This window comes from Haemaphysalis longicornis, unplaced genomic scaffold, assembly GCF_048455015.1.
Source record: "Haemaphysalis longicornis isolate Haplotype H1 unplaced genomic scaffold, Haemaphysalis longicornis Haplotype H1 scaffold_1, whole genome shotgun sequence".
Taxonomy (NCBI): Eukaryota; Metazoa; Arthropoda; class Arachnida; order Ixodida; family Ixodidae; genus Haemaphysalis; species Haemaphysalis longicornis.
The window spans coordinates 435,480,233-435,503,110 of NW_027526203.1; the positions used below are offsets into that span (position 1 = coordinate 435,480,233).

The 22,878-nt window shown below is 50.4% G+C and overlaps 1 protein-coding gene across 2 annotated transcripts in view; it reads left to right on the forward strand.

Moving 5' to 3' along the window:
* LOC144155777 (Krueppel-like factor 6) overlaps positions 1-19,072 on the forward strand; it is a 393,838-nt gene extending 374,766 nt beyond the window's left edge. The window contains exons 1-3 of one of the 2 annotated variants that reach the window (XM_077687427.1): positions 7,348-7,503; positions 7,943-8,570; positions 14,951-19,072. In XM_077687427.1, the coding sequence (XP_077543553.1) occupies positions 7,955-8,570; positions 14,951-15,126 (792 nt within the window). In that variant the 5' untranslated portion in view covers positions 7,348-7,503; positions 7,943-7,954 and the 3' untranslated portion in view covers positions 15,127-19,072. Of the gene's footprint in view, positions 1-7,347; positions 7,504-7,942; positions 8,571-14,950 lie in introns of those variants that run through there. The other variant, XM_077687426.1, reaches the window with a different exon arrangement.
* The last annotated feature ends 3,806 nt before the right edge of the window (positions 19,073-22,878 follow it).

Below are 22,878 nucleotides of genomic sequence, written 5' to 3' on the forward strand. Positions count from 1 at the left end.
AAGGCTAATGTCTTTGTTCAGTTAGGTATGCGAAATCACTAATGGCCCGTTAAGAAGAAAAGCGGCCGCCCGGCGTCTTTGGCAGAGAAACGGCTCCTAAAACAACGGACGGCGCAAAGAAACTAAAAGTAAAGTCATGATCGCCGGGAACAGAACCGCAGTGTCTGCGGAAAGCGAGTTGAGCACGCATTTCCGACGCCACATCGACTCCGCGGCTCTATAGCTGTATAAAGATGGGCCTGGTGAATGCGTTGTGGCCTTCGACTTGGAAGACGTCGACAAGCGGTACACGCAGCTCGATGTGCAAAGTGTTTGACCTTGCTCGGAACGTCCTTAGGCTCAGCATTAAGCTTGTAACCACACGTTAAGGCTGACGTCCGCTCCGGTAGATTGTTCAGTGACCATGACAGTGGCCGTAGGAGCTCACAGCCGTTTCACCAATGCCTATTCGGCTCAACGCCGACATAACCAAAATTCGATCTCACAACCCAGTCAGTAACATACGCCAGTGACGGCGACAGCTGCCGTTAGAGGCTCGACGCCGATTCACTAATTACTATTGGCTACGACATCAGCACACCCACTCGAAGGAACAATTTGCGGCGTTCAATCGGTCATTAATGCTTTCGCATTTACGGCTCATAAGAAGTGCTTAGGTGTCCTCGGAGGTTGTTCATTTTTTGTTTTTTCGCTTCTACTTGCAACAGCATACCTTTTATTTCAGTCGTCATGTCCGTCTCTGGCGTCCCGCGGTGAATTCATGGCTTTGAAAAACAGCGCATTAAAGTAAATTTAAACGAAAAAAAAAAATTCGTTCAGGTGCAGTGGGGTGCGAATTTAGTGGCGAAGTTCGGTACTGAAACCGGTGCATTGCCAACAGCATTTTATGGTCCGGAGTGGGCTCATTCGCATCAAAACACGAACGGGCTGACAACAGAGAGCCCCTTGTGATTTCCCGTGCAGGTGACTAAGGCGCCGCTGTCACGCGGTGGTAAGAGTGTGTCACATTGTTTTTTCCTGTACCATAAAAGCGTTTACGCTTGCCTTTTATAACATTTCTCATGACAGCGATCGCTACGCCGCACATCCTGCTTAGCACCCTTTGTAGAGAAGCGCGGAGGGACTGCCCCCGCTGCCTTGAGTTCACTATGTCGCAAGCAGCTGTGCATCCCGAATGTTGCACGTTATCGCACCGCGTTGCCCAACGGTGTCCGGCACGTCAGCGCCGTTGGTTTATAGGCTGTTCTACTCTGCATGCAGGCCACTGTGGTCTACCTTAAATTGTTGCCATGGCAACAGACATGCGTTCTCTCGAGGGGCGCCGTCGGGGCGACTGCGGCTTCAGCTAGCGCAGCTTAATTCTCGGCGCGCGAGGGGGAGCGTGTATCGGAAAGGGCGGCATTACGGGTCCCAAATGCCCCGTTTACGTCGTTTCACTTGAGCCCCGTAATTCCTCAGATTGGAGCCCGCGGGCGCTGATCCCTTGTTTCCTTGTGCCACTCGCTCCGACTGCGTCTGGGCCGGGCCATTTCGCGCGCGCCCCAACCAGGGCTGGCCGCCGATTGATGGGCGCACTTGATGGTCCCTGTTAGCGTTTGCATGAACCCACTGGAGCCGTGACGCCGCGGGCTCGTAAAGATATGCCTATAGGCGGCTCGATCGATGCGCCAGCAAAAATCGCCGCACTTGGTGCCTCGAGCACGCTTGGCGCAGACACAGTGTGCTACATTGCGAGCAGGGCGCCGGGATTTCTGCGCCTATCTCGAAGGGTGGAACCGGGCTTGCAGCGAACAATTCTGCGTCTGTGCTGCCTCGGTTACTCTACTACAATTAAGTGGATAGCGAGCTAATGGTGCGTGCCGGCTGGTTGATTATAGTACGGCTCTGACTTCTGCTCACCCGTAAATCGAAGACCCCGCTAATAGGCTAGTAGTTTGGATGGAGAAACGAGGCTCTTGATGTAACTCATTAAACATTTATCCCGTTAGCCCGCTGGACACTGCTACCAACATTTAGACGCCAGATGACGCTGAGATGTGCGCGCAGCGTGCTTCGCCTCTGGGAGGCCTGCGGAAATGGAAACAAGCTTGCGACTGACCAGGGCATTGTCGCAGTGTTTTGTTGCGCCTGAAGCGTGCGCAGAGATGTCTCCGATTGAGCTCGAAGCGTCGCTGTAAGTGCTGAACACGCCTCGTCAAATTCCGAACTCATCACTGAAAGACTCTTCCAAACTCAAGCTTGCATGAGCTATAGCTTAGAAGTGCCATGAAGGGCTAAGGGTTTCTAGGGCTGAAGGCTTGAAAGGGCTAAAGGTTGCTGCACTACTAAACTAGGCAAGTTGTCTTGTGCCACCAGGACTCGAAAATGGGAACATCTGGTCGTAATCCTTATCATCGTTATTATCATCCGCCCGACTTAGCCCACCGCGGAAGTAACGTACGCCGGCGAGCGCAGATCGGCGTTGGCTAGCAGTCACATCAGCTATCCCAACGCTATTCCGAACCACTCTTCTTTGGTGGCAATATTTCGACTGCTTTAATTTGGGAACGTGCCGAGATCCTAGAACTAAAAATAAAAAGAAATGTGCTCCCAATCCATGTTTTTACATTGGCCAAAGGGGGGCTTCTTTGTTAAAATGTACGCTGTCTTATGTCCCTGTATGTTTTTTTTTTTTTTGAAGTATTAGTGCACTTTCCTTAAAGGGACACTGAAGAAGTAAATTTGTCAAGCTCCTGTTTTTGCTTGCACTCCGTAGACTGCCTCAAATAAAACACGCTTCATCGTTTATCCGGTCGTTAAGGTGGTATTTATTTTGCGGTCTGCGGCGGCCGCACCAAGTAGTGACGTCCATACGAGGTGCTACGTGATTGGACCGATGTCCAAGATTAGAATTCAAACCAGTTTCGATTTCGGTTCTGTGAAACATCATGCTTGGCATCCGACGTTATCGTTGCATATCTCAGTAATCGGCATACCGCACTTCTGCCAAATTGTTGGCTGTAAAATGCGTCAGATAAGCCTACCATAACGGCTTGGAATCGTAACAATCACTAGCCGAGTATACGCAGTGGACGAACGCCCTCCGCGTCACCGCAGACGCTCAAATGCCATGCGATTTCCCCCCACCTTTGGAGCTTGCCTGGCTCGTGCCTGTATCGTAAGAGGCGTGTTCGCACCAGGCCAACGGTCGGCTGATTCGGGACTGTGCCCACAAGCAGTCGGTGCTTATGGCAACATCACGTCAGAGAACTCGCCAGCGCGTCAGTGTCGGTCTGCACGCGCTCTGCGAACTCGCTCGTGTAGCAATGAACGTTACCGCACAAAAATGGTGAATTCAGTGTAGAAAACATTGCCCAAAAACAAATATAGCAACTTAATAAAAAACATGCGCTATCGTGGATTCGAACTTCCGAATTGCGAAACAGTAGTGCTCCAGACCACTCGGCCATAAGCCAGCGCTGCCAGGGGCGGAAATATAAAATATATATACTGTATAGCCAGTTTACAATTTAACACGAAATTGTTTTATTCCGGGATTCACACAGATTTCGCTCACGTCATATCCGTCACGGAAATGACGCCAGTACAAAGAAGCGAACCAAGCGGCCTGTAAAGGGTGCACCCCTCCACGTAGGGTCTTCTTGCGGGGAAGCAACCTTTAGTACTTAAGAGTACGTTATACTTAGGGTTGTTCGTTTTCGGGTTTTATATTTTATCACGAAAGTGTTTTATGCCGGGATACACCAAGATTTCACTGACACCATATCTGTCACGGAAATCACGCCAGTACACCTTTGCCGAAGCGACCCGCCAGTAGGACGTCGCTCTCCAAGCACACCCACAAGACAGCCACCGACCCGCAAATCATGCTCAGCTGCAAATTTCGCTGCACATTTAAATTTCGTGTTTTACCAATTCCTATGACATAGGAATCAACCACAGTTTTTATTTAGTTTTAGCATTCCAAGCAGCTTAGATGACTGTTTCTTGAATAGCGCTCGTGCAGTAAGCGTCCCCCAAATTTCCACAAACGTTTCAGCTCTGGCGACTGCATTCATTAGGCGGAAAAACGTTCGCAGATGTCTGGTCGTGCTGCTGACCGCTCACCCAGCGCAAAAAGTGCTTCCCGCACCTTGGTTTTACGCTGTACGATAAAAGTTTTGGTTTATTTTTATTCCTTAGTACCTATATTAACTTCGCTGACTCTTCTCCCGCCTTCTATTGGCCTTAGATTTTTCAGCGAAGCGTCGCTTTTGCGCTTGTGTGGAGCGACTTGGACTCAGGGCTTGATACAGTCTACAAAAAACTAAAGGCACATTCTTCCTGGCACAAACGTGCCGTGGCAGCCAATGCATTGCGACGACCCGTCGGCGGCCGGCTGACTGACCGCTGGGCCGACTGATTCTGTCGGAGGGTAGGCGAGCCGTCCGTTTTACGCGCAGTCAAGCCAAGCCACCTTGTTTTGACGTCATACGAAACATCACAGGAAATCGGCAAGAGGATGCAAAGAGGAGGACAGCATTTTCGAATTGATTTTTCTACTGAATAAAGCCGCGTAAACTCAGCGAGAGTGGTCTAAACATGGCATAGAGACTCCAGAGTACAATTTGCACTATAGTAATCCCGCAATGTTTACAAATCACTTGTCTCCCTTTAAAAATCAGCGCCGTCGAGATTAACCGCTTGCCTTGGCTTTGGCCAATCCCGCTGTGTGGGTGCAGTCAGTAACCAGAAGAGATAGTTCCAAATTCACTGACGACATTATTGCCACCTGCTCAGTGATGCCGATGCGCGCCTACTGTCTCCAACAGGAGTGTTGGCCATCGTGAAATTTCAAGCATCTTCTGTTGCTGGTATACAACAGTCTTAGTTATTGGACCTAGAAAATGAACTATCACACGTAAAAATGAGCACTCACAAGCAAATAGCATAAATATAGGGTATCAGTTAGATCACATGCACGTTTTTGGCCTAACAGCAGTTGTTTTGTAAGCTGAGCGTACTTTTTTTTGCAGAAAATAGAAAAGAAGGATACCGCTGCATAGTTATTCTGGAGTAACTTTCCACACACACACACAGAAAGAGTAGTTTTATCGATAAACGACCGAGCCAAATCATTCTTTTTACTGGACGGCGGCCTTAACAGGGAGCCCAGGAGTAATGGAAGCCTAATAAAAGCGTTTAAGATATATGCTACAGTTTAAATTTTGCTGGAATTGTCTTCCGATTAATTTCTATGATCTCATGTTTATTCACTTATTGCTCGGATACACACCCGTTCATATTTCACTATGCATACGGCGGCTTTTGATTTCCCTGAATGTTTCTCTTTCTTGAAAGATGGGGCGCGTGTAACCGGATATAAATAACTCGCTTTGAGTCGTTTGTTCACCGCATAAGCACGATAAAGCAGGCTTATAAATTACATTGCGAAGACTCATTGAGGTGTGCTTAAGCCGTCTTTTTTTACTTTCCCCTGTATCCTGTGTTCTTGCACGTAGAAAATCTCGCCCGACGATATGTCAATTTATTTACCGGTCAATATATGACAGTAAAAGTTTGTTGTCAGCGCTCAGGTCTTTTGGACGGCTCCAGAGGAAAGTGCAACGCCGTTAAATAAAATAAAGGATCTGATAATGGAGCTGTACTACGTGGGAGAATTTCTGCAGGACATGCGTGTGTCCCGTGTCATTTCTTCTGATCTTTGGGAAAAGTGGTGGAAAACCTGATTTCTTCTGCTGCCAGCCGCAGCTTTCCGTCGTTATTTTCCCTCAATTTCTGCGCTTGTATGGTCACCATACTGGACACAACACTCACCCGCCTGCTTGCCGACATACGCCACCCCCAGCTTGGCGCGAAAAACGGCGTCTGCGCTGTGACATTACGAAATGCCTGCACGGCATTTTGCATTGTGTGACATAATAGCTCAGATTGCGTTTTGGATCAAAACGAATGTCAGGCCTCGTTATTCTTCAAATTCGCTGCCCAAGACCGGTCATTAAGGTTCATTGCGCCACAGTAGACACTGGGAATATATACATTTATTCAGCGTGTAGCACGCTGTGGAGAGGAGAATCGTCCCATGGGAGGGCACAGTAACAGCGAGCATCGACTCACGTGACGTCAGGCAGCCGGAGCGGCGCCACCTGGGATCGATGGGAAGAGCCGCCGTTGTTGCCATTGATTGTGGCGATTGTTCGGAAGAAAACAACTCGCGGCTCACATTGTTCCCACGTGTCAGTGTCGCCATGGGAACCAACACGCTCAGCTCGCGTGCAACACACGTTGCCAGCTGGGTTGAGAGGTGAGGATCGGTTACACAGCGCTGGTGGTTGACCGGCTTGAGCCTTAGGTCTTAGTCTTACAAACGACCGCAATCAGGAGTGCCGTGCGGGGTTTCGGAGTGTTGCCGTTCGGACTAGAATGATCAGGGAAATATCGTTAATGGTGAGGGTGATTAAAAAAGACGGAGTGTGAAATAAATGCTCGCAAATGACTAATAAAATTCGTATGATACTTCAATTAATTTTAAGGGATGCTTAACGAAAATCGTTATGGCGAGCACGAAGGCAACACCGACACGTTAGAGGAATTCGAACGAAAGCGGACAGCATGCTGAGCGTGAAATGCGCAATTGGCACGCAATATTAATAAAGATCCAAGGCATTCCTGAGAGCGCGACGGGGCGCTCGGCTGTTCGTCGCTCGTTCAACCCTCCGTTTCTCTTGGTCGGCTCCGAACCGCGTGGCGGCTTCGGTGCCTGAGAAGGGGCTTGAAATATTTACGAGACTACGTGCTTCATCTAGGAAGGTAAATCCGGGTGCCTCTTTAAGGAGACCTGCAGACTCGACTACTTCCGCGACCCAGGCTGCTTCGAAGCTGTAGCGCTGGATGAAGAGAGGAAAATATTTGAGAGCCGTTCTGCCGCTGAATGCGGCGATAGTGCGAGAGTGATCTGACGCATGCATCCGACAGCAGCGATCAGAGACAGCCGAACGAAGACAGGGGAAAGAACAAACAGACAAAGAGAAGAAACAACAGGAAGAAGGAGGAAGGTGCGTCTCCGTTGGCACACGGCGAGCCGCTGTGCGCGCGCCGTCTGGGCTTGGCCTAGCAACGGAGACGAGCCCTCTTCTTTCAGCTGGCTAGGCATTGTTTCTTCGGGCATTCTTTGGTTCAGGAGGCTCCGGAATCACGGCTTTTTCAGGAACGGTGCATTTAGTGATGTCGCACGAAAACAATGTTGCATTGCAACTGTTCGCTCGTCGCAGTTCCTCGCCGCCGCCTGGGAAACTCGACCGACGCTCTTCTCCGTACTGGCAGACTAGCACCGCCGGATGTTTTCATGTCCCTGAAACGCGTGGGCATTGCCGTTGTCTGTTGTAATGGGAGGTGTCATGCGTATCCATCCACAGATACCGCCTTTGTTGACCGCCACTCGTCAGAGTCGTGCTGCGTGTAAAACTGAATGTATGCCTTTTCGAGAAGTGGCCTGAGCCCTGGGTTCGTATACGTTTATTCAGCCACAATTTCCCCCTTGAGCTTGGGCGCATCAATACATGGCTTGCACATTACGTCACCCCCGCCCTTTCTGGTGCAGTGCTCCCAACTTTCACAGCGCTATTCGAGATAAGAGAAACAGATAAGTTCGAAGCATTCCACTTTACATACAGAGAACAACATGGCAGCTACTGTGCAAGCAATGTATAGAAATAGGGGGGGGGGGGGGGGGGGCGGGAGAGGATGCTGCACAGAAGGTGCTCTCAGTTTTCTATATTAGAAGTTAGTGCCCCTTGATATATTAAAAATTTGGTCTTCTGTGCAGCATTGCTACGGTATTTTCATGCACACCTTTTTCGAGTTTGCGTTCTGCGCAAGAGTTCGAGTGCAGATTGCCGGCGGCCGTGGCGCAGTGACTCACGTTACCCCGTGCGTTGTGCAGACCATCTGGGAGATGGACCGGTACCTGAAGGACGAGCCCCGGGGAGCGGCGTCCAAGCGGTGCTCGGGCCGCGAGCTGTCCTCGTCGACGGACGAGACGGCGCGGCTGTGGGACGAGTGCAGCAGCCCCGCCGACGCCAAGCTGCTGCTGGCCGACTCGGGCATCGGCAGCAGCGACCTGGGCGACTCGAGCGAGGCGGAGGGCGACCGGCTGTCGGACGACCTGGACTTCGGCGCCGGCGCCATGGACAACGCGAGCGAGAGCTCGGCCTCGAGCGCGCTCTCGTGGGAGAGCGACGGCTCGGCCAAGGCCCAGCCCGAGCCGCCCTTCAGCCTGATGCAGCGCGCGGCGCTCACGCCGCCCTCGTCGCCCGAGGTGGCCAGGCCCCCCCGCGCGGGCCGTGGGGGCCGGGGGGCCGCGGCCGCCGCCGCCGAGTCCAGCAGCTCCGCCGGCGCGCCCCTGCTGTCGGCGGGCGCCAAGCAGGCGCACTTCCACCACGCCGCGCGCGGGGGCCGCCGCTTCGACGTGGACTCGAGCAAGCGCCGCATCCACCGCTGCCAGTTCAACGGCTGCAAGAAGGTCTACACCAAGTCCTCGCACCTCAAGGCGCACCAGCGGACGCACACGGGTGAGTCTCGGCCACAGCAGCTGGTCCACCTCGAACCGTCGTACCATACCGTCCCCTCCTCCCGGCCGCAGGGAACCGCAGTTCGTGGTGGCTGCAATCATCGTGCTGAACATGCTTTTCGTGTAGCCATAGCTCACCCTTCAGATGTATCGGGCCTGCCATTATTTTTCGCATTGCTGCTTCCGGTTGAGGTAAACTCCATGATTAATGATTTATTGGCAAAATCTGCATTAAAAACCCGCAGTCGTAGCATATGGGCTAAAATTCTGATTATCATGTTCCGTCGAGCGTCACCGCAATGAAGGCAACCTGATATTGACAATAGTCGAGCGCCTCAAACAAGTATCACGTTTGAGCTTGTTTCACAAAATATATATCACACGAATTCCATTCTTCAATATGTGACTAACGTATCCACCTTACACGCTAGCAGGCACTCATGACTCAAAGTAGGCGTTACATCTTGTCATACAAAGTGTTATTGCGATTCATTTGTACCCAGCGCCTCTGTTAGTTGGAATCAACGCCCACGAGCTGTCGCCGAAATATGCGAAGTTGCGGCGTTTTCATCTGCTCCCCACATGAAAACAAGAACAAGGGGAGAGAACAGCGATGAGGACACCCATGCACGGAGTTTTACATCTGCCGCGCCGCATCGCACCGTGCGAGGCTCCTGTGCTGACACGGTGCTACATTCTCGCGCACATCTAAAAGCGTTTCGTTCGCGCCACGTGTACCACGCGAGGCAACAGAGGGGGGTGTACTGGAGCACGTGCACGTAGTCAACCTCTCGAATGATCGCCCGCTTTGCTCGTGTTCAAACGGCGAGTGATGCAATTTTCTTCTGTTTCGCCCCGGGGTCCTACAGACGGAAAGGGTAACAGAGAGACGAGCGTAAAATCGCGCTGCTAGGTATTTTATATTCGTGGACTGAATTCGGGCTTCCGCACTGCTCTTTCGAGGAGCCCGGAAGGCAGCAAGAGCACTCTATTATTTTTGAAAAAAAAAAAAAAAAAAAAACAAGGAGAAACCGCCGTCTTTCTCTGTAATCAGTTTTCCGCGTTGGGGCTTCGCTGTAGACCGGAGCTCTTTCGTGGGCCGACCGGAATGAGCGAAAAAAGAAGAAAATAAAACGAAGACATATTACATCGGCGAGACAACAAGGACAAATTGTGAATGCAAAATAGCGAGCAGAAGAAGATAATAATTATCTCCAAGCGACGTGAGGGCGCAGCACTCGCAAGAAGCGTGAAAAACAATCGATCGGAGCCGGGCCTTTGAAAAAGAGTTCCTTGCGGGAATATCTCCCCGGGAATGAAATTAGAGGAGCCAGTGCATCACCCAGGGAAAGAGGGGCACGTGAGGGGAAAAGGAAAGTCGGCTGGCAGGAGTCTAAATTGTCTTCAAGGATTTCTGGGCACGTACAGAGCAATTAAGGAGCCGTACATGGGGAAGAGGGGCTCGCCAGAAAGAGGGGGCTGTGCGCACGCGCTCCGAGGCGGCAGTGAATTTGCCTCCTCGCGGGCTGCCCCAATTCTGGCGGCTGGGGACGAGACCAGTGTGGACGCTAATTTTCTGCCGCCTTACTTCCTCTGCGGGCGCCGCTCCAATTACAAATCTACGCTGCCAGTCAATTGCACCCGCGCGGCGACCGGCCATTGTGCGCCTTGTTCGATGGGTCTTTTTAATTAGCCCTCCCCCGCCTTCCGCAGTGGCCGGGCGCAGCTGCTCTTTCTTCCGGGCCTCTTCGGGGTCTGCCGATAGCATTGTCAACACCAAGTCAGGCGCGTCCAGCGCAGCCTGGCTGCCTGGGCGCCCCTCTTTACAGTCCGCGGCTAAAGTGCACTAAGCACGCCGCGTTTGTTCGCCCGAAAGGGCACCTCTTTAACGTGTGCGCCGGCGCACCTCCTGCCCGGCTCTTTTCCGTCCGAAGCCCGCTTGCAGTGGCGGCATACTCATCAACCTTTCTTTCTTTAGTAAAGGCTAACCGGGATTCTCTGGCGTAATACTATTTGGATAAAATCTAGATAAGTCCAATCAACAATGAAGCACACACAAGCGAAGGACGTCTTTTGAGGAGAATTGCTTTTCCTTCAAGGGGCTCATTGTGCGTTACGACGCTGTAATTAGTTAATACGCACAAACAAGTTACAGTAAATGATGCAATGATTAAACGTACCAATACAAACCAGAAATCGAATATTGCACGACTATAATACGTCACTCAGAACACACACCTGCACACGCTCACACAGACACACACCCTTACAGACGCACGTATGCACCAGTGCCGTTCACATGAGTGAAGTTGGGTGTTCTTAGGATTCGTCTCGTCGGCACACTCACGACGCCATTGTTGTATCACTAACATGTGATGACTAGTTTGCAGGATATATTGCGGGATCCACCTGTCTGCGCATGGGTTGAAGGCACTGCAGCGTAGCCATTCGCGTGGTTATACGTGTGGCAGGAGTAGGGCGCCTTTATATGTCCATGCAGGTTTCAAGCACGCATTTGTCGTCTCTCTCCAAAAACATTGTGACAGTGCAGCCTTCGTGTTAGATTAATCGATGCAGTCTTCCTTAGATGCACGAGGCCGACGATCTTTGCTGAGTAACAGTAAAGCTATAGGTTCGAAGTCGGGGTAGGGTGTGTCGTCGTGGAAGGGGTGAAGTACGCTATGACGGTGACGCAGGAGGTAGAGGATGAGAAAAAGAAGTCTATACATAGCTTGCATGTGACGTCCCCACAGCCCTTTCTGGAGTACCGCTCTCCGCTTTCCCAGTGCTACTCGAGATCGGAGGGGGAGATAAGTTCACGGCCTTCCACCGTGCAAGCGGTGCTCCAAGATGGCCGCTACAGTGACGTCGGTGCAAGCTATGTATTCACAGCGTTTACAAGTATTTACAAAGACATTGAAGACGACACAAGGCAAAACGAAAACTGGGTAGAAATAAAAGTGCGCCCGGAGGCCAAAAAGATGCCGAACCGCCGCACGGTTGGCGAGAAAAGCGTGGGGCTCTGGCGCCCGGAAACCGCCACGCGAGCAACTCGGCGTACGTCCGCTCTCGGCCGCGGCTCCGAACAAACTCGTCGAATTTCGCGCTTTCCCCCGTCAATGGTCAGGGAACAACACGATGGCGCCGGCGGCGCCAACTCCTTTCGCTCCAGCCGACGGAGGGGAGACGGCACAAAATACGCACAAAGAGACCCGACGAGGGCGAGCTGTGTACGAGGCAGTGGCGAGGCGGCGTTTCGTTGATGAAATGGTTCATTTCTGTGGATTTCACTGACGTTTAGCCTGCGGTGAGGGAAAGAAGCTCAATGAACGATATACCGAGACCGTAGCGGGGCCCTCTATAAACGAACTTATATGCAGCCACAAGCGGAATCTAGCTGGAAAGAGGGCACGGTAAATTTGTGCTCGTATACAGTATCGAATTCAGTCAAGTTTTAAATGTACGTGTAAGCATTTCTTTGTGAACTCAGCGAGGAAACGCGTCTGTTAGATTTCGTCATCAACTCATACCCCCATATATGCGCCAAAATAAACATGGCAAAATAAACGTTCATACAAAAAAAAAATAAAACGCGTCTGTTCGCCTGTAACGCCTGATATGCCATACTACTATCACCCCACACGAAACTGCTATGAATAAAAGGTGCCATGTGTGTATGTATTTATTGTACAATAGAAAGAAAGGAAGGTCCACCAGCAGGCGTAAATTGACTCGCCTAGGGGTGGACACCGGAACACCTGCTGGTGTAGGGGAGGTGGAATAGGGAGGAAAGAGTACATAGGAATAGGGGGATAGGGTAGAGTGCTTACATGAATCATACACAACACATAGGCAAGATTAAGAGGGGTCATATCTACAACGTATAGGTGAAAAAAAAAAAAAAACGTTTTAAACAGTTGTGCAAAGGATGAATACATATAAACACTACACATGTACAATAAAAATCAAGGTACTTTGTACTTTTATCATTCATTAAATTCCCACTCAAAGTCTTCTCAGCAGTGCACTTGAGCACAGTAGTGAAGCTGACTTTAAAGAGCGCTTTTTGGTATGTATGCGGTTTTATGGAGGTACTAAAATAAGGCCATCGGACCTTCGTAGTTTCATGAAATATTGACCCGAGAAAAGGTCTTCCAGGAATGCACATTGGCATAGTAAAGAAGCCGACTTTATATGCGGCTCGGTGTATAACGCTACATGGGATACCGGGGTATTGGGAGGTGTTAAAGTCCTAGGTCTTTCGTACTTTGGTCTCAAACTGCTTATACGGCGCCTAGAAAAATTTATTCCCAACAACCAACATGTATTATAGTGAAGCCGACTTTAAATGGTCTTACATATTTATTGAACAGCCCCTCCTCGGGAACTTCCGCACTTTTTTTTTTTTTTTAGAGTTTACGATTTCATTCTTCGCCAAGTACAAAGTACTGAATGATTGCTGCGGAACAACGAAACTTTTAACTCCTCCCCGGTGCTTTCGCTTGGTGCTTGAAGTTGCGAATGCGCCGTGGCTCATTTTCGCGACGGCTTCCGGACCAGCGTGCCTTTTCGCCACACGGTGCTGTTTAAATATTAAGCCAGGGCGCGGGACTTGTCTCTTTCCCCCCTTGCAAGCTTCGTAAGCCTTCCGGGTTTGTCGCTCGTGCGTACTGCTCGGCGTCGCACCCAATGATGCAACCTTATTTTATTTAATCAGGCCTCGTCCTCCATCCCCCAGCACGCGCTCTCGGCCGGGGAGAAGGGGCAGGCGACCACGAGCTCCCTTGGCGCGTCGCTGCGGTCGTTGAACTCGATAGTAGTGCAGGCGGAAGCCTGCCATGCTGCTGTTCACAGGCGCAGCTTTGCTCGCCTCTGGCCCTTGTGGCCACCTGCTTGCCAGCGACGAGCGCGCGTCCTCCGCTGGTCTCGCCACCCCGGCCGCCCTTCCTCTCCGCTCCTCCGGTGCCGCCACTAAAGCGCAGTGCCTCCCGTGCTCCGGCACCAAGGAAACCCACCTAGGCGTGCTCGGTACAAATTGCGGAACTTTCCCCACCCGCCCCCAGTTAGACGAGACACGTGATGCTGGAGTGAAAGGAAATGGCTGCTGAAGTCAGCAGCTGTCTGAGATCGAACTGTCCGTGCCATTAAATGTTCAGTTTTGCGTCCGCCTATTTTCCTCGCGTGCAGGAGTGCGGGCAGTTAGAGATTAAAAAATTAACCTTGTGGTCGCCTTCTGTGGTCGAAGCGAAGATTCACAATGTTTCGCTTTTTACAGCGAGGCTTTGCGGCGAAGCCAATCTTCTCGCGAATACTCAGTTACTCTCAGTCGAATGTAGACATCTTTGGTAAAATCAAACTGCAACTGGCCGTGCTGCTAAGACGACTATATTATTACGCCGAGTTTCGTTTTCTATTCATAATTGTTTGGTTCACCGTGTAGTCGTAAACGATTCGGAGTCCCTGTCTGCTGTCATCAGGAGTATTGTTACAGAAGACGGCTGTAAGTAGTGTTCTATCTGGACCATCCAGAAAAAAGTTATATGAAGATAAACGGCTCAAACGACTGCATGAGCGTGGGAAGTTTTATCTCAGCAAGTACCATGAATACCAATCAGTCGCAATTTCAATACAAATGACATGAAGGCGCGGCTACTAAGCCATTCCATCAGCATCACAAAGGTCTGCTAGGATCTGTCTCCCCCCCAAGTTTCATTAAGCTAATTAACTGAGAAGGGTGCTATATGGCAAAGTATATACAATAGTGTTTTGATTCCTGCACTCCTTCGAACGGCGCCCTGGTCAATCGTGTTTGGTGTTGTGCACTCGTTTGGCTTCGCTCTCCAACCACGTTCAAACCGCAAATCGAGGGCAAATTGTTGTTTTTTTTTTTTTTCGTTTCAACTGGCGTTGTTACACATGCAAGTTCTGTAATGTATGACGCCTTTTGTAAACAACATGAAAAGATAACTTCTTTTTACTTTTCCAGCACAAGCATTGTAGTCTGATCGTGCATTTTTTGCACACTGGAAACAAAGCTATATCTGTTTGCTGTGTTTTCAGGGAACTGTACGTTTGGTCTGGAGCCACGATGGTCAGCTCGTGTGGCCGCTTCTTTTTAGTTCACGCGGAGTTTATCTGATGCCGTCAACGCGTTTTATAGGGTGCATGAGCTGTTGGTTGTCATCACCTTCCGACAATGTCGGCGCGCTACTACGCGCTGTCTTGTATATGGCGCAGCGTGCCACAACAGGGACTGTCTGCCGACAAACCGCAGGGCGTCGTGCGGGGAGGGCGTGGGGACGACCTAGCGGTCGGTTTGCTACGAAGACCGTTCCGGACGCCGTGACTGAGCCTTTCTCTTTCACTTGCGTGTCTTTGCAGGCGAGAAGCCGTACAAGTGTTCGTGGGAGGGCTGCGAGTGGCGCTTCGCGCGCTCCGACGAGCTGACGCGGCACTACCGGAAGCACACGGGCTCCAAGCCGTTCAAGTGCAACCACTGCGACCGGTGCTTTTCCCGCTCGGACCACCTGGCCCTGCACATGAAGCGCCACCAGTGAGCGGCGGCAGCGAGCACGGCCCGGGTGCGGAGGAGCCGACCCCTTCCTTCCCCCTCTTTCGACATCTACTGGCACCGCGTCCCCCGAAGAACCATCACCCCACCCCCCCGCCCCGCGCGCGATAACCGAACCAGGCTGACAGCGAGAATGCTCCTGCGATTCCCTCCTCTAATTTTCTCTCCCCTCGGCTCGTGTCGAGAAAGGCGCTGCGCTGAACCACCGTCAAATTACGCTACAGAACCAGAATGCGCATAAATTGCAAAACGTCAAAAAAAAAAAAAAAAAACATCAGGACGGCGACCCGTCGTGTAACAAGACCTGTCGTGCGCTTCATCACCCGCCGTAGCAGCGGCTGCTAAAATCCTAATGAGCATTTCTAGTGGGCGATTCTGGCGCCTCGCGCATGTCCTTTTGCTAGGCTTTAAAACGGCTATTCGAAATCATTAATCCCGTCAATTTCTAGCTGGCAGAATTTTTGTCACGACTAAATACGGCACTTGAGCATGCCGCTGCTGAACCGGATTTCAGGGCAGGCCAGAGAGAAAGGGCGGAGACAAGAACGTCCAGCCGTCTCTGTTCCCGCATTCGCAATCATCCTCTATTTATTTCTTCATCGACACGACAGCTGCAACAATAACAACTGCAGAGCGCGCGCTACGCGAACGGCACAGATCACTTCGACCGGGCCGCTTCTACTCGCTGTGCAGCGGGCCGAGTCACGCGACGTCCCACCTCGGACCGCCGATGTCGCTCGTGCGTGCTACCTCCACCGCAGTGTGCAGGCGTCCACGCACGAAAACGATTCTTCGTTTTGTTGATCGCGACTGAACTGCAATGCCCAAACAGCGGGTGTGCTCGCTGTAGTTTGCCAAACACGCGATTTCTCACCGCATCTGACGGTTACACCAAAGATTTGCGGCACGCTCTCTTGTCCAGTTTCTCGCCCATGGCATCCTTAATTCGACGAGTGCGCGAAATTGGCGTCGGCTGGCCTCCGGTGCGTTAGGGCGTTTGGACAGGAACGGGGGTCTGTCTTCCGACGGGAGGAAGCCGCGTTCGGGGAGGTTTTCACAGCGCACGGGGAACGCAGGAGCTGGTAGCTTCGCGGGATACCTTAGAAGCGAGACCCCTCCTTCCTCCCTCCTTCCTGCCGGCCCCACGCAAGAAGACCGGCGCTCCTCGGGGCGCTGTGATTGCACGAGGACGGTGCCGTGGCCGGCGTGTCGTCGGCAGGACCCCTAGAGAAGCCGGGGGCGGCCTTCCCCCGCCACCACCGCGGAGCGTGTGGACTATGCTGCCTCGCGTTGTGAGACATTGACTCGGTTGACTCGCTTGTGGATGTGGGTGTGCATGCATTACATACTGGTGTTCGTTCTCCTCTCCCCCTTCCCTCGATTTACTCTCTCTCTCTCTCTCTCTCTCACACACACACACACGCGGACATGCATTCTCTCTCTCCATTTCATGAGTCCTTGTTGTTTGTTAGAGTATGAAGTGATCTTGCCTTCGAAAGCGCCGTTACATTTTTGCCCCGGTTACTACTGCCTGGCTGGTTGCTACGATTGAATGTTTTAAATTGTCTTTTTTTAATCGCTTACGTTAAGCTGCCCAGCAACTGACTATTGTAAGCAAATCGTGGATGTATTCAGGAACTTTTGTTTTAACGAAAATATATTCTGCTACATCAAGCCGAAAGAAAAAGAACAAAAAAAGCAAAAAAAAAAAAAAAAAAGAGGCAAATGCGGATGCCGTGAGAGCTTCCACTGGTTCGCAGCGAACTTTCTACAGTTTTTCGTTCATTTCAAGGCGCTAACACTGCCTGCCGAAGTGTGACGGTTTGCGGAGCCGTTTGGGCCAGCAGAAGCGCCTCCTCGTTCAAAAGCGGCGCGCGCGCCCAGCGCACTGCCGCGGAGGTCGCGTCTCCAGAATGGTCGGCAGCCAAGTCACACACACTGTGTATACATTTTTTGCGTCTCATTCTCGCGTTCTTTCTATTCTGTACGTGTCCTCGCGCGCATGCATGTATGATGTTCACAACTTACTTCTTTGTTTTTTACACCGCCGCGAAAGCGAGTCGCTTCCCACCGTAAATGCTACGATCCATCAGTGCGTCATGTGTCGAGCGGTCGAAAGCGCTGTGTACGAGAGACCATTTGTTGTTGTTTCTGTTTTCTCTCGACCCTATCTCTGGTGTTTTGAGTAGTACATATATTTTGATATTGCCTACCTTCGCCTAATCAGCACCGTCTATCTCCTCGGTTTTATGTGACCTTCATATCCCATATCGTGAGTAATACCTCGTCTTGTTGTTGAAATGCAGTTTTTTATGTCGCGTACGTTGTGCATGAGACAGAGCTTGTATATGTAGAGACTATTGCTTTCGTCATTGTTGACCTTGTTTTTTTTCCCTGTACACATTAACGAATCGGCATTGCCCGCAGCTGCAGAAGGAACTGTAAGAAGAAAGAAACGAAATCAATATTCAGGACAATTTGAAGCTTGCATTCGAAACAGAGGCGCCTGTTCTAGAAGCGGACGGTACTTTCTTTGTGCCGGCCGAAAAATGTGAAACACTTCGCCTATGACTTGCACGCATCTGTTTTTACTTCGTAAATCGTATCTTGCGATCGGGATTAGGCGAAGTGCGGCAAAAAGGACTCGTGGCGTGCCAGACAGGCGTTACGCAGAGTGCGATGTTGTGCTTGCATGTAAGCAACCAAATTTGAAAGCACCAAGAAGCAACCCGAGGAGGCGAACTATCGTCTTTCCTTGGACGAGCACGAAGAGTACCACTGCAATGCGTGAGTTAGCCAGCGGACTGGACTGTAGATGGCTTACAGCTTGAAGTAACCAAAACCAAATGGCATTATAATGGAAACATTTTTCGTGCTAGTCTTTCGATCCATTGAAAGAAAAAAACTGCATCATTCATAACTCAGACACCAGAAGACTGACACGACAGAGACTGTTAACCGCAGTGCACCGCGCATAATCATACTGCTCTAGTCCCGTCACAAAATATGCTTTTTTGTGTGTACAGAGAGAAAGATATATATATGTAAATTCGTCCAGCTGCATTGGAACCGAGAAGAAAAAAGCTACAGAAAAACCGATAAAAAAAGGCTGTGTTTGCTTCTGCCCAAATCCTACTTAAACCGGTCAACATCGCTACTTCCTCGAGCTGTCTTAACGCAGAGCCTTATTCGCGGGGCGCCATGTTGAAGCTCAAGCCGGACAGGAAAGCCTTAGGAAAAGGAGGAGCGATTTGCGAAAAAAAGTTTATTCATTACACCCATCCCGTCGCATACTTGAAAAAGTGCCATGTTTTGAGAGTCGCGTGTTGGATACAAAAGAGTGTGGAGCAATGTTTCCTGCATGTAATCGTCATGTCGTTTTCTTACATTTTACAACGCAATTCCAGCTATCATTCTGTTTGTTTACCATTTAAGAGTGTTCTCTGTTCCTCTCGGGTGCATTGCGCGCGTTGTGTCATTAGCGGCTACCGATTGTTTATCGCACGTCATCGATACATTGCCATTGTTTCCCTCGCATCGTCGCTTTCGAGCTGCTTCAACTCACCAGTGACCGTGCGTGCGCGGCTGTGCTTCCGCCGACACCGCCGTGAACAGCGTGAAGAGGAGGACGAGGTTTGCAACAAAACAAACAAAAGCGGAAGCGATGGACGTTGTCCGGCACGTTTGGCCTGCACGACTCTGGAACACTCGGGCGGAAAACATCTGGGATGTGGTAGATTTCTCGCGGACCAAACTCTTTGCCAGGTTAAGGAGAAAAAAAAAGACAAAAAAAAGGACGGGCACGGGGAAACAGAACCTTGCAGACAGTCCTAGGACGCTTAGAGCATTTATATAATCCAAACGAGGTGAGACTGGACGCTTAGAAAGCTTTTTATAAAAGAGAAATAAACCCACGACATCGCAGGTGTGTCTCCCAGCGTTTTGTGTCTTTCCTTCTTTCCTCTGCACTGCCTTGTGCACTCCCGGCAGTCGAGTGCCTGTCTGAATGATTTTCTTCAACAGAAGAGCTTTCCGGTTGGTCGTTTGTGGCAGCAACTTGATCAGTACAGTGGTGGTCCAGTAAACAGGAACACCGCGGTCTCCAACCTGCCACCTGACGCAATTCGGAGATGTGCACGTCGGCAAACCAGTGCACTCCATTTACAGCATTGCTTTGAGCGTTTGTCAGGCTTGTTCTCGAAGCTGTGCTTGGAACGGCACCGTGACAAAACAGCGCGTGACAAAACAGCGCAGCTCGTCGACGAAACAGCATGCCGTAAGTCTAGCGGCGGTTTTTCCTATAGGCACCATTCGGCGCCGTGAAGTCCTATCCGCGCACGATCTCCAAACTATACTTTAGATAACGGGATATACAGTAAAGCCCGCTTATATAGAACAGCGCGAGGATTGTAAAATAGTTCGATATAGGAAAAATTCGATATAGAAAGTAAGGCAAAAAAAAAAAACTTATATGAGAGCAATCTTGCCGACGGAGTCACGAGCTAACGCTGAGCTCTTACCACCCTGCAGTTCACTATTGCTACGACACTTTCTTGGAAAGAAAACAATAATTTATTGGGGCGGAAGAACTGCGTGAGTGTAGCCTGCTTCTTGGAGCGCAGCGCGTTGCTAGTGACTGCTTACTCCACGGTATCTAAACAGTCGACAAGCACAAGACCGCTGCCCTGAATGGCACTGCAGTATCGCCGTAGCAGGGCCATGGCAGTGACGGCTTCGCTCGTGCTCGGAAGCAGTACGGAGTCCTCGGCGTCTTCGACAGAGCGGAGGCAAGCATGGATACAAGCGAATAACGGCGAACCCAGCGAACCGAGAAAGTGCGCGCAGCGAGTGGCGCGGACTTGAAGTTCGGTGGCACCGCCGCCCGCAGCGCCCAAAAGTTTTAAATGCATGTAATGTTTACCAGAATTATACAAGGGTTCGATATAGGCAATAATTAGATATATCCATGTTCGATATAAGTGGGCTTTACTGTAGCTTCAGCCTGCTATACGCACTCTGTTACCTTTGAGCGTCAAAGAATTAGCACGGACGGAACAAAAGAAATTAACTCTGGCTGGTGCAGCCGAAACCATCTTTACAAACTTTTGTTTGCGAAGCCAGTTGCGATGAATGGGGCTTTATTGTGTCTCACGAGTTTCAATTCCACCTTAGAAAAAACGGCTTTTCGCAAGCGTAGTTTTTAAGGATCGTGACTTCCGTAACGTCAGCGTATCCACAGGAGGCACTCTGTTGAAATAACATTTTGGTGCAGTCCTCCAATGCATCTTGCTGTAGCTGCACGATAGCCTTTCGATGAAACTTGCATTATTGGTGTGAAAAGAAGTTTAGTGATTGGCGCAAAAAAGTTTGCTGAAGTGTTCGCCTTACCCATCAGGGCTTGAAACCAAAACAAACAGCGCTTAATAATTGTTGGGCCCAGCCAAATGCTATAGGTTTAAAGTGCAAGCACCGCATGCGTTGTGTTGCCGTACCTGTATAGGAGGCCCTTTCCAGAAACGCTCTCGTAATCGAATAAATTGGTGCATTTGAGCCGCGTTGTTTACAACACTTGGTCGATAGAAGGGTAAACTTTTTCCAAATGATGCCATCTGGATTTTGCAGAAGGGCGGTTAGTCGCTTTACTCTTTGCATACAATTGCGAGATGTGTTATTTTAGACACCACATGGGCTTCATCACTGAAATAAATCTTCAATCATTACTTCAGTGAATTGACCTCTCAAGGCAATTCACTGAAAAAACTGGACCTACGTAGTCCCTGCCACACCACGCCAACTGCAACTATTGAGTAACAGGTCGTTGACACCCGCCAACAAACGCCGACAGTTGGCCAACAAGTTGTCACATTGTGAGTATACCATAGAGTTAATACGGGGACCTTCGAGGGAAAGCGCGTCGCTTAGCCACTCCATTACAAGCGTACTATACACACGATTGCTGTCATAATACAAGGACGTGAAGGCTGTTGGCATCCCTTGATGCTTACTAAATAGGGCGGATGGGATGGGTATGATTCTGACAACGTGCGGAGGATGCGCTATCATGGAGGAAAGCACATCCGGCCAGCAAGGCATACCGGAATGACTTCTAAGATTGCGGCACGCTGCGCTGGCAGAAGTTTTGCGCGCGGCGTCGACAGCATCGTGGCTAGGTAACAACGTGTCTTCTTTCACGTAATTAGAGAATTTCAGCGAGACGTGGCAGCGCTCACATAACCCGTAAGCCCCAGCTCGAATGAGACTGGTAGCCTGCGCAAGGACGCCGGGACTCGGCCGATCCGAACTGAGAGACACAAAAAAACGGATATGTATTTTTACGCTGTGCCTCTTTATTGCCATTCTGGGACATTCGCTGTAAAATGAAGTGCAGTAAAGTATGGCTGTAGCTGAGTGCATTCACTCGTAAGCGTTGCACCCGCTTCCCAACTCGTGGTGAGAGCTCGCTTGTCATTATTTGTAGACAACGGACTAAACCGTCGCCGCTCACTGACTAGCTAATTATAATTACTAATTATAATTACTATGAATAATTAAGAAGATAGAACATCACTGAAGCGATGTCTACAGTTTGGAAAAAAACCCGCAGGGAGGAATAGCAAGTAAAAGTTAAAATTGACTATGGCTAGTGAGGGAGCGTAGCGATTTTGTCGTTTGGTTAAAAATCTAAACAGACCGCGGACACCGGGTTGCCAGGGTGGGTGAAGATTTTTCGACGATTACAAGGTCCATACAAGTGACCAATTATATATTCAATGCAGTCGTTTAATCAACGAAAGAGGGCCCACATACAATGTTTCTTCGCTTATAAGACATATTTAGCCCGTTTCGAAAACATACTGTTCTCGTCAAGCAATGCCTACTCCCCGTTAGAGCGGCTGGCGGGGTCTCCGTACGGATTCCCCGCAGGCGGTGTCTTCCTAAACATTACAGTTCATCCCCGTTAATACGAAGTCCACGGGTACCGCAGCTTCGAATTAACCGAACTTCCAATTAAAGAAAGAGCACAAGAAGAGCATCGTTACTAGTCCGCAAAACGTCAATCTTCTTGATTCCGTTCAGATTGTCGACTTCCGTCCCAAAGTCGAGCGTACGACACGGGTTTTCATGATAGTACAGACTCATCCCTAAAATCGGCTCACACGCCGCATTCCGGAACAACAAACAGTCGAGAACTTTAAAAGAGATGCATACGGGTGCGAGAATCAACTACCTTACCGCTGTATGAACTGTACGGTGTCTCAGTTGCGATGGCACTGTTGCGACGTTGTCATCCCACCGCTGACAACCCGTTGCTGCGTACGGGAATGCCGACCCGAGCCGAGCTCCGTCGCCTCCGACATACGTTTGGTAGCGTGGTTTGAAGCGAGCGGCCAGCCAATGTTGCAGCCGTGAGAAGTCCAGAAGCCGTAGGCAAAACGTAACTTGTTTACTTCATAGCGAGAGATGAGCTGAAGCTAAGGAACAATGCCCCGACGGGCGAGGTTACAGTACAGGACTCGAGCAGAGGGACAGCATTGATTCACTGCTCAAACAGGAATGAACTACAGCGCTTGGGGGGTCTTATTTATACCCAAAGCGCCAACGGTCAAAACAAGCGTTCCCTCTAGATTGTGCACACGTCACGAATGGTACAGACACACAACACTCTTTCCAGAGTTCGTGAGCAGTCAGTAGTAGCGGCGCACGCTGAGTCGGAGAGAGGAGGTCTCCGCAGCGGACG